This window comes from Temnothorax nylanderi, unplaced genomic scaffold (assembly GCF_030848795.1).
Source record: "Temnothorax nylanderi isolate EJ_2023f unplaced genomic scaffold, tnyl_v1.0 TNYL_tig0026_pilon, whole genome shotgun sequence".
Classification (NCBI taxonomy): Eukaryota; Metazoa; Arthropoda; class Insecta; order Hymenoptera; family Formicidae; genus Temnothorax; species Temnothorax nylanderi.
The window spans coordinates 962,735-975,000 of record NW_027249088.1 but is presented as its reverse complement, the minus strand read 5'-3'; the positions used below and the strand labels follow the sequence as shown (position 1 = coordinate 975,000).

At 38.0% G+C, this 12,266-nt stretch overlaps 1 protein-coding gene across 1 annotated transcript in view; it reads left to right on the top strand.

Moving 5' to 3' along the window:
- The window catches only part of LOC139769980 (uncharacterized), a 46,808-nt gene extending 34,906 nt beyond the window's left edge, over nucleotides 1-11,902 (top strand). The window contains exon 5 of the mRNA XM_071701541.1: nucleotides 8,667-11,902. Within this exon, the coding sequence (XP_071557642.1) occupies nucleotides 8,667-9,215 (549 nt within the window). The 3' untranslated portion in view covers nucleotides 9,216-11,902. The remainder of the gene's footprint in view (nucleotides 1-8,666) is intronic.
- Nucleotides 11,903-12,266: the final 364 nt, after the last annotated feature.

Below are 12,266 nucleotides of genomic sequence, written 5' to 3'. Positions count from 1 at the left end.
CTCTAAAATATATTACTTTAGACAATGACCTATTAAAAAAAAAAAGTGTTTGTAAATGCCAAAAATTATAGAGAATGTTCACTGAAAAAAAAGTGAACCACTGTGCCCCACGCTCCCTTACGCGGTTTCGCGATTTGACTGGCCCCGCGCTAGAGGCCGCCAAGTGACTGAATTCGTTATAAGAGTATGAGACTGATATTACATACGTCTTTATCCGACATCCAACAAATCGAAACGTCCAACAAGTTTGTCGTACGCGTGTATAGATAGATATTGTTGCGTGCATGCCACCCGGTATGCTTTTCGAGCTCCGAGCTGAAGCGTGCAACGAACAGTCTTTCCGTCAAGATGCGAAACGTCCTTAGCAACGAGCTATATTGATTTAATTGAACAACTGACGGATTTTGTCTTGAGCTGGACCGTTCGGACGTGTGTCCGCGCTCTTCTGTATCGTTCGTTAATAAACGTTGAGATTGTTCTTTTTCTTAACCGCAGTGATTTCCTTTATTTCCGCGAGCGTCGAGAGTGCGAGCGCGTGAGTGTTATAGTGTGTGATCGAGCGACGCGGCGAGCGCAACAATATCTTAGATTTAGAAACCTAGCGGATCTGTGTGCAAACAAAAGTGGAGTTTTATTACATATACGAGGATTGTTGTCCGCCATTTTGCATAACTAATTATCAATTGACCCGAGAGAAGTGCGCCGCATACCGATGATAAGAGACACTTGTCACTTATCACTATAAGAAACTCGTCGCGATCGCATTCGTGTTATATCCTTTGCAACTAAAAGTCCCGGTTTGACTTGAACGACCCTCGTATAATATTCAAAATTAAAATTAATTAAGTATTATCTTCGTTCCTGGATATCTCTAGAAAAACTATCAGGCGTAGCAACAATTACGATAGAAAGTAATAAATTTCAGGAGATCGAATTCAGTAGTATAATTTGTAGTATGTAACTTATATAGATGTTAGATGTAAGCGACCGTGGGAGAAGAACCCTTCCTGAAAACCTTTTTGGGAGAGTTTTGCGATTATTTTACTCCCCCTCTTTGACCCTATATATATGTATATAATACACACACTCACACACACGCATGTGCTTTATAGTGCGTAATTACAGCCATTACATCTACATTAGCAATATCACGAAGAAGGAAAGCCCTGTGTTGGAGGAGATTATAGGTTCATCCTCAAACTCAAATATCCCGCTCTTCTATTTCTTATTCATGAGGAATTGTGTGATAGAATAAATATTATCTGAAAACTTTCACCACACATCAAATTCACTCCCCCTTCGCAGGGACACAACTTTCTTCTCTTCTATCACTATCATTGTCTTCTATCAATCTATCTTATCATTATAGACAACCATTGCATATCATCAGAATAGATAGAGAAAGGAGCGTAAGCGCAATAACCTGTTCTAGTTTATTAATTGATAATAGTCTTCGTAACGATGACCTGGCGACCATCTTTCATAACCTTTTTGGAGTGACATCCACTGGAGCCTGTGGGAACGAGATAGCTGAAAGAACGATGAATGAAAACTTTGCCGTCAATTCTGGAACGACGAATCCGTTTTTACTCGCAGCATATATAAAGCACGGTCCATCATCCCGGTTTATGACGATCCCTGAGTATAATAGCGTCAGACTACCGAATCACGGATATATAATAAGTCGGAATAAAGCCTCCGAAATGTAAACATGTCTCTGTATTCTCCTCACCTAAGTACATCACAGCGGCGACGAGGTCTGAAAAATTCACGCGTACATAAGAACAGCGTCGATGTGTATCTAAATATAACCGAGTAAAGCTCAATGACAGAGAAGAAATCGAAAACGGGAACTGCGTGGATCCAAAATCTCGCTAAAAAAGAAGTTTTAGAAGAATTACGCTCTAGGAACATAACCGTAGCAGATAAAGTGAAATTGGAAGAGTTGAGACGGATACTTACTAAGGGAAAAAGTAAAAATAGAAATTGAAGAGGTGGAAGTAAATAATTCACCAGAAGAAGCGGTTAGTAAGCGGCCAAGTAAGCGACATTCAAAATCAAAGTTAAGCATTACATGCAAAAGCAAGCAAAATGGAGTATACGCCCAAGCTTAATCACAAGATAGCAATGATGATTGGGAAGAATTCATAGAACGAATTGAATTGTACTTTGACGCAAATGACATCACGGACGAAAATAAAAAAAAGGTAATATTACTAACAAAAATGATGCAGAAACTTATAGTATAGTGAGGAAAGTGTGTGCGCCCAAGAAACCGGAAGAGGTTGGACTCGAAGATATAATTTCGAAAATGGAAAATTATGTAAAGCCAAAAGTGAATGAGACAGTTCTAAGGCAACATTTTCGAGAAAGAAGACAAGGAAAAGAAGAAATGGTTGCGCAGTACTTGGCGTGCCTACGCACACTAGCAAAAAACTGCAAATTCGCAGATAAAGAGGAGGCGTTTCGCGATCAATTTATTAACCGGAATTAGTAAATCGGCTTTATTCAAAATCGAAAACCTGACGTTGGATAACGCTATTAAACAGGCTACAGCGATAGAAGGAGCGAATAACGCTGTTGACAAACCAGAGTCAAGATCGGGGAAAAAAGACAGCAGCGAGTTCGACGACGAATCCGAAGTAAAGACGCACAGAGTTCAAATGCGAAATCAACAACGTGACCAGTGGCGACGTAAATCCCCATCAAAGGCTGAAGACTATTCAAGTTCAAAGGGAGAATACTGAGACCATCAGAAGACAAGCTCAAAATTCCAGTACGCTTGCTATGGCAAGCTCAATCGTGACAAGCAGCATTGCTGGCACAGGAGGAAAACTTGTAATAATTGCAGTAAAATAAGCCATATAGAACCTTCGCCTATACGGCCATAAACACATGAGGGATTAGTAATATTTTTAATTATTTTTTAAACGTAGTGTTAAAATCGGATTATTAATCCATGCGGATCTATTAATCCTTAACTTTTCCCTTTAACGGGAAATTCACCTCTTAATCAAGGTATACGCGGGATGAAGGCCGGATCGGAATCGAACTACGGATAACTTCGCTATATGCGATTTATGTGTAAAGAGTAGAATAAAAGTAAAACACAAAGGGTAAATAATATTTAACAAAACATGGAGAGTGAGAAAGAATCCGATTTTTGTAGCGATTGTGAACAGAATTCCGATAACTTTCAAGACAAGATTTATTTTCAATAAGTCTGAATAAAATTTGTAATTCAATTAAAATAAATCCTCAGCACATAGACATTAAGGTTGAAAACAAATCATTAATTATGGAAATAGATGGAAAATCAACTATTTCTCTAATAAGCAAAACGGATTATGAAAAATATTTTAAGGGAATGAAATTACAGGCTACCAAAATAGTATTAAGTAATAATATAGATATTAAGCGCATTCATAATAGTATTAAGTAATAATATAAGGTCGGTACCAGAATTGAGTCAAAATTTTTTTTTCTGTTTTTTATGATTCGCTGAAAAGAAAAAGAAACGTAGGAAAAATCGACAATCAACATTTAGCATGCATTATTTTGTAAAAAAAATTTTCTAGCCAAATCTGGTACCAACCTTCACAACACTCATACAGATTAAGAATATATTTGGTTTTCTTTCTTTAGATACATACAACGTCCGCAACACTGGTCGCCAATCAGAGGCGCACCATTGTGAACGTACAAAACCACATGTTAAATTTCTTTTCTTTTTGTTATTTTTTTACAAAATTTAAACATGTTTTAAAGCAACTATAATTATGTGTAAAAAAATTCAGAAAGAAAACTCGAACAGTTTTAAATTTATTCTATTCTAAAAATCAGCATTCTAGACAAGAATACCCACTTAATTTGCACTCGGTCCTGCTAGAATTAGAACCAATTCTAAAAGTTCTAATGTTTGCGATATTTCTGGTGTTTGCAATTAGGTTATGAATTTAATGTAATGAGTCTAAGGAGTTATAAAATAATATAGTTGTAAAATGCTAAGCGCTGTAGACTGCAAATAATGCACGGAGAAAATTTTTTGTTATATTTTACCCTTAAATTCACTACAAACTTGGGACAACTTGGCAACCAAGAAATTGTTAAAATATACAAAAGACATTTTACAAACAACGTGATAAAAATTACCAAGCAGATTGGTAAATTTTGAAAAATTATTGAAATTTCCTAGATATATTTTAGTTTAATCAAACATATTTTATATTTTAATGTAATAGATATTAATATTTTTTATTATGGTAGATATTAATCAGAATAGCTCGCATAAAATTCTTGGCGGTACATGCCTCACAACCATGATTTCAAGGTAAATTTTAAGAGAAAATTCTCTCCGTGTGCTGTTTGGGTTATTTTTTGATATCCTTTCTAAAAGTGTGCAAATTAGAAACTTGCACATTGCTCCCTCATCATTTTTTTCGTTTATAAAGCTTCTTCTATGAGGAATTAGCAAAATTATTAACATATTGTTGTGCTGCGCTCTGCAATCTCACAGAGACACTCGCGTTCGCGCCGCGCACTCCCGGACTCGCGTAAAGAAAGGAACAATCTCTCTTAAAAAGAATCTCAGGTTTATTCGGAAAATACAGAGGAGGATTGGAGAACAGGTCCGAACGGTTCGGAAGCTCCAGAACGAATCTCTAAGGAGATGTTTATAAACAAACAATGGTCGCGTTCAGCAGACCAAGCCGCTCAGTAGCAGTCGAACGTGATTGGCTCTTACTTTTAGAACCAACCAATCAACGCAGAGTGTTAATAAGACGAACTCAACAGTTGTGCAATAGTTGTGTCTGCTGAACGCGCCCAATATTACAACCCATTGTCAAAGCGCGCGCTTCGGTTTGAAGCTACTCGTGAGCGAAGTTCAGCACGCAACGGGTGTCTCAGCACGGGCGCAACAAGATAATAGATTCTTAAGACAAAAACAGAAACTTCTTCTATAAGGAAGCAAAAAAAGCATGTTAAATCGATACTCGAATGTATCAAAGTCCTCTCGAAAGTCTCGAAGTGTATTGTTGACTCTTTTCCGCGATGCCGATTGGTTCTTTCGCTGCCCTTAATTCATAAGCGACTGTCATGGCATACTTTGACAGTTGTGTGTGCATCAAGGGGTTAATAGTGTAACAGTACACAGTAAAAAATTTTGTGTCAATGGAAGTCCACTCTCAATTTTGTGTTAAAATAACTCATTCATCGTGTTATTTTTGACATTTAGAAATGTTATATCGACATTTATAACATTTCTAAATGTCAAAAATAACACGATGAATGAGTTATTTTAACACAAAATTGAGAGTGGACTTCCATTGACACAAAATTTTTTACTGTGTAAGGGCTGGTCTACAATCAGTTGTATTGCGGAGTCGGATATCGGAACGTAGCCGATGATCCAATGAGAGAAATTCTTTTTGGATTTTTCCTCATTGGACCATCGGCTACGTTCCGACATCCGACTCCGACATACGACTGATTGTAAAACCGGCCTTAAAAAAGGAATTAGCGAGTCAAGATATTTATGTATAGATGTTTGCTATTTTAGTAAATGCTATTTTAGTAATTTTAGTAATTTTAGTAAAGTAAATGTTAATTCAACATTTTGCCCAACGCGGCAAAGTTGCGATAATCAGAAAAACATTTATCTCGAAGACAATTGGCAAGTAAACGTATCGAGTCCACGCGACAGATCATCGGCCACGTAAATATAGCAAAAGGAGAAGAAAAAGAGAATTGCGCGCGCGCGCGCGCACAAGAGGAAGAGTCGATTCAGGAAGGAGGTGGAAGGATGAGGGTGGAAGCGCGGAGAAGGTAGCGGGAGAGAGGATGAGTGTAGGTACGTTTCATTCGTTGTTGCAACAAAGGAGCCCCCGGGTGGCTTCGCAAACAGAAACCGGAGACCGTGGTCTGTGTATGAATTTCCGCAGCTGGCTACGGGAGACAAACAGATAGCTAGTTATTTCTGCATTCAACGGCTGAATGGCCGACGCGTCTGGAACGAGGCACCGGCGCGATACAAGCGACCATTATTGGCGAACATCGGCGGCGAGCGGCACGCTCGAAGAATTCCAGCGTTATCTTCGCCCGGCCGAGTTCGAGCTCTTCCTCCCTCCCTTCGCCTTAGCATCACGAAAGTGATCTGATCACAAAATTTTAAGGGAAAAAGAAAACCGTTTTAGTACTCACATAATCAAATTTAAATTAGAAATTATTGTAAAAAAAGCTTCTCTCTCATTAATGCTTTCTAACATTATATAACATAGTAGAGAGAGAAAAAGAGAGAGAAGACAACTTCTTGTGAATCGGTTACAGCTAGAGCCCTTCCAAGAAGGAACAAGCTTAGCAATTGCTAAAGCAAAATAAAACTATAAACACGGTTCTTTAACTAACTTGCGAGCCAAAATCAAGGACAGAACAGTTAGCCAATCGAACTTTCTCATGCTCGATTTGACTAATAAAAGCTAAATTTTCTTTTAAGGTTTACATTACAGCTACTGAAATAACGAGAAAAAGAGAGCGTACATTATATTACCAGCAAAAAATATAATGTTAAAATAGATTCTTATCGCTGATCAAAGTACACGAAAAAAAATTAGCTAAATTTAGTCGTAAAATATGGATAACTAACATTTTTTACAGCGAGAGCTAGGGTAAACTCGAGTAAGATGACCATACAGGAAAGATAGCCAAACTATGTTCTTTCAATCTAGCCATGAAACATCAAATGAACATAGGTTGGCCATCTTGCCTGCAATGTATGGCCATCTTACCCGAGTTTACCCTATATTTTTTGCAGCGAGAGCTATAATTTAACAATAGTAGCAAAATCTTTTGTTCTCGCTGCAAAAAATGTTAATTATTATCCATATATTACGACTATATTATAGTAGCTAATCATTTTTTTCCGTGTAACTATTTAAAAAATTAATCTCGCATCGATGATCACATCGAATGATAAAATCGCATTTCATCAATAATCTCACAAATAAATCCTTCGCAGGAAGACAAGGTCTTACAAAATGTTGAAGCGACTGAAATATCAAGGGCCACGGCACAATGCGGTAATGTGAGGGAGTTGACTTTCTCGCTCTCTGTACTCTCCCTACCGCCCCGAGGCCATTTGGAAAATAAAGTGCGCTCATTCTCTTTCGCTCACGACTTCGACGACACATGGCGCGAAAGGAGAATGCCAGTCTTTTGTGAACGAAAACAGAGGCGAACGGTGTACGGTGTCATTGTCCTTTTTAACAGTGACATCGCGCTGGATAATTAAGTCTCTCAGAACGGCGGCGTAGAATGAAGACGGAGTAAACTAACACGACCATGACGAAGACAGACGGAAGAAACAAATAACAAACATGTAGAACTGTATAGGTATGAGTCTAAAATTGGACATACACAATACGCTTAACTATATATGGATATAACTAACTTCTTAGAACATTCGAGCTTATTTCATACAGTTTACTCTATTTCGAATAAATCGAGAAAGGCTTGATAAGCTATTTAAAAAAAATAATTTTGGTAGATAATTATAAGGAAATATTCATTTTACTCGTTTAGCTTATACATTTATAATTATACATGTGTAAAAATTGCTCAATTATCTCAAATCTTCAAACTTAGAAATTGACCAAGTTATTCCACATTAATTTATAAATTTTCCAGAGTAGAACAGCCGATTTAAAAATATCAAGAACTTTTTTGTTGAATTAATCATCTAATAATCATCTAACATAAAATTAATAAAATACATATCGATCGGAGTCGTCGCGATCGAACAGACTTTCAATGCGGATATTTCAACGTCGCGCGGCGAGAAGGAATTTTTTAATTTCTAGACGCCGCGCCGTTGCGCGATTCGCGGATCGCAGCGAGTGAGGTTTTCGAGGTGAGAGAAGCTGAGCTGTAATCAATTGGTCGTAGCGGGCGGGAGAGACTTAGCATTACTAAGACTGGATGTAAATCATCCGGACAAAGCCGCTTAACGATCCGACAAAGGATCCCGCACGGTCCTTCTTTCGTCCACGAATTATAGAATCGGGAATATGCGCGCTGTTTCCCGCCTCTCCTTTTGCTTCTTTTATTTTTTCTTTTATTTTTTTTTTATTTTTTTTTTTTAAGCACCAGTCCTCTCGAGCCGGTCCCTCTCTTCAACTCGCGGCAGCTTGGTCCAAACGTGCTTGGCCCAACGTGACGAAATTTATGGCCATTGGCAGCGTTGTCTTCGACGTAGAACAAATCTCTGGCTCGGGTCGCGCCGCGGATTCACCGATTTCGCGATTTGCGCGCGCCGACCGAATCGAATGCGTTGACTTTCGAATTTGTCGCTTGCTCTTTTTGCTCGTCCGCGACAGTGTCAAGTTTTCGGCCCGTTTTTTGTCCATTTTTTTTTTCGAAAGCCGACGTATATCAGAACCCAGCAAAGAATTGGCGAGAACTAATAACAGAGCGCTTTAGATTTTATTGAAATCTTCGAATATATGTGACACACCGTTTGGGGAGAATTCTTCTCGCACACGAGACGAATCGATTTGCGTTTATTAGATATATTATTAGATATATTCGGTCTGATTGCTGGCGAGATATAAAAATCGAAAAAAACAACAACAGTATTTGGACCGCTAAACGTTTTCCTGTTCCTGTTACAGGTTTCGATGGACGCCATGAAGTACTCTATGGAGGCTGACAAGTATCGCGCTGCCTATATGCCGCCCAGCACTCTAGCAATGAGCATGTACCCAGATCCCAAGTACCTGGATTCATCCAATGCTAAGGCCTACTGCCTGGACCGTACCTACTTGGACGCAAAGGCGTACTTCGAGCAGTCGAAGCTGTACATGGATCAAAAACCGACTATCGAATACAATCGACCCAGCTACGAGCCCAACAAGCTTTACGAGGAATCCAGCCCGGGCAGCATCGTCGGCGGTGGCGGGCCTGCGAGGTCACCGCCCGCGGAATCGCCAGACACAAGCAAGCAACACGAAAGGACGGAGCAGGGCTCGTCCAGCGCGAGTTCGACGTCAACGTCATCGGCCGCGAGCCCCGGCGCACCTCTGCCGACGGCTTACTATCCCGGATCGGTCCAACCCGGCGGCTTGCTGGCTCCGCAGATGGGCCAGTACCCTCCCGCGTACCAAATGTCACCGGCATCGGGAAGCGAGTCCTCTTTTCGACGACCGTTGGTCATCTTGTGACCCGATAGAGCGTAGCTCTGATCTATCTTCGAGGAGCAGTTGCTGTGATGGCTACCGCAGACTCGACGGACCGAAACGACGGTACCCGACGGAAACGCAGACTTTTCCGGATATTATCAGTCGCGGTTCCGATGATCAGAAGAAGGAGATGTGATTCCTCAAGAAGAATAATTTCCACGTGTCTCTCTGTGACCATGATGACCGTGGAATTAACGAGACGAAAGTTGAACGTTACGTATGATAAAATCATTGAGGAAAAATATTTATTTCTAAAAAAAATCAAGCCGATTAACTAAAAAGATTCCTGGATTCTGTCAAATTTTCCAACAATGACTATTTCCTCATCATAATGGCTATCACGGATTTGACAGAAGCTTGCACCAATCATCATCATCATCATCAATTATGAAGTCTTTCTGAATATCCTCGATTCTTTTCTATACAGAAGAATTCTAGCAATTCTTGAAAAAGATTCCGAGGTGGATTGAGTGCGCGATGAATGAAAATCTCACGAATCAATTAAATGGAATTTGGAGAAGTGAAAAAGAAGAGAACACTGATACTTTCTAAAATGGAGGTATCTAGGCAAACGATCTAATAAAAAAATTATTATATAGAAGACATTCTTAATCCAACATCTGCCGTTCGAGACGATCAACCTGGAAGAATTTTATCGTCTAAGAAAGATTAAGCATTTTCCTGACGGCAAGATATAATCAATATAGCGTCGCTCTAGCAGCAGAATTAAATCTGGCCAATGGACTACTTCGAGAGACGGAGAGACGACTGACGACAGTAACGTCGTTATAGATGACAACGAAGACCGGGAGGACTTTCGCTGTGTCGTCGGCTGACTAGTCTTGACCGAGACGTGTTGAGAATAAATTGTACATAGCCCCTGTGTAAATAGTGTAGCAAAAACTTTGTTTCTTCGCGATTTCCGCGCGTGAATTCGCTTTCTTACGGTCTCTCCATCCAGGAACGCTAGAGGCTCGTAATCTTTGAGAAGGATGCAGTACAAATGGAATCATATGAATTACTAAGAGCTGTGTCGTGAGTGTTCGATCTCGTGGAAACGACGTAAGAACAACTTTCACTTTTATTTTTTTTCTTTCTTCCTATTTAATATCAATGAAGGGATAATGCAAAGCGCGAAAATTTTCTTCCTGTAAAAAGTTTTATTTCATTTTTATTCGCGTGCTATGCGAATAAAAACGCTCCGTTCTATGGGCAGATAAGTAGATAATGAATTTTATTCGTTTATTCGCGATCATGACGTCGCATTTTGCCGGTTAATCATTATCTGCTGTATTAATTTAACTATAATTTTACTGTTAATTGGACGATCAATTTAATGGTTTCACTTGCTTCAATGTGAAACTAAAATGTATATTAAAATGTATATTTATTATTAATTTTTAATATATTCTTCTACAATCGAACCTTAGCCTAATTTAATAATTTTCTTCCATTCAGCCCTTCGTGTAGGCTAACTGGAAGAAAATTATTAAATTTGTGTGTGGGCTGTTCGGTTTTCTTTTGTTAAGTTTTTCGCAACAATACACGGAAAAAAAATTATGTTGTATCAACAGCATCAGTATAATTGAGATAAAATCTATTGATTAAACATCAATATTAATGAACCAAAAACATCAGATAGTTATTTTAATAATTTAAATATTTGACTCAATAATATATCTAATTGAATTAACTATTTATATTTGTGGCAGCCCGTGACGTCAACATTTAATTGAAGCAACTTTATTTTTTTTTTAATTCAACATTTTTTTGTGTAGGTCTTTCCGTGATAAGATTGTCATGTACCCTATTCCCAACCTGGGGAACCAGGCGGCGATCAAATTATTAAATAAAAACCAACAATTCTTATTGTTAGTTGGATTTGCGTAACTCGGCTCATTGGAGCAGCGCATATCTTTTTGGGGCATATTTTTTTACCCGAGAACGGGCACCTCTGGAGCTACTTAGACGCACCAGTGTCGAAAAAATGAAGCTCACGTCATAGTAATTTTATAGTGCTTTTTTTCTTTCGTTTTTTAAATATTTCTTTTATTTCTCCTTACTTTTTTCGGAAAATGTTGAGTAAATCTATATACATATTGTCCTCAAATACTGATAAATTATAGAACAATCCAAAATGTGCAATATGTAATTAATAACAACGACTTTTAATTGGGGTGTAAAAATAGCCCGAGGTGACTGTTTACGCAAAAAAATGAGACGCCCGTTCTCGGATCAAATATATCTATTAATTTATTATTAATAGATATATTTAAAAATGTTTTGTCAATTCGATTTTAAGTTTACGAAAAATCAATTAGTTTACGAAAAATATAAAAATATCTAATGTTTTTCTTGTTGATTTTTTTAATTATGAGAAGACCACGACTGGTTCTACTCTAGGATCTGATATAGTTACTTTTAATTTGTTTTTATCTTTATAATGTCGGTCAAATCGATTTCGCGAGCGGGGAAAGTAAGCTATGGAAAAACATCTCGCTCAAAGAGTGAGACCTTCCTGCTATACGACGTGTAACCTTTGTATTCGTATCGTCACGATGAATCTTAAGCTGTATCGATTATCCGCGTATAACATTACAAGCGACAAAAGTAAGTTATAAATATTGTACCGTAAATGAAAAATAAACGTTAAATATTATCCTTCGAAATGCCATATATCAATAAATATACCTTTCAATTTCAATAGCATTTAAGTATAAAATATTTAATTTAACTAAATAATTTTCGACAATTTCTCCTTACAAAAATAAGAATTAAAAAATAATCATCTCGATACTATGGAACTGTGCATAGCATAAAGCAACGTTCACCGTAGCGTATGATTATAAATAAAGCATCTCTTAAGTAATCTTTACAAAATTTTTTTTATATAAATTGACACAGAAAAGTATTTTCCATGTACATCCGGGTGGAAAAAGAGATTCAGAGTTATGCATGAATGAGTTAAAGGCCAGATTTTTGAAAGGATATTCTAAGATATTATTCCGCTATAAAAGAAAAGTTTGTCTTGGC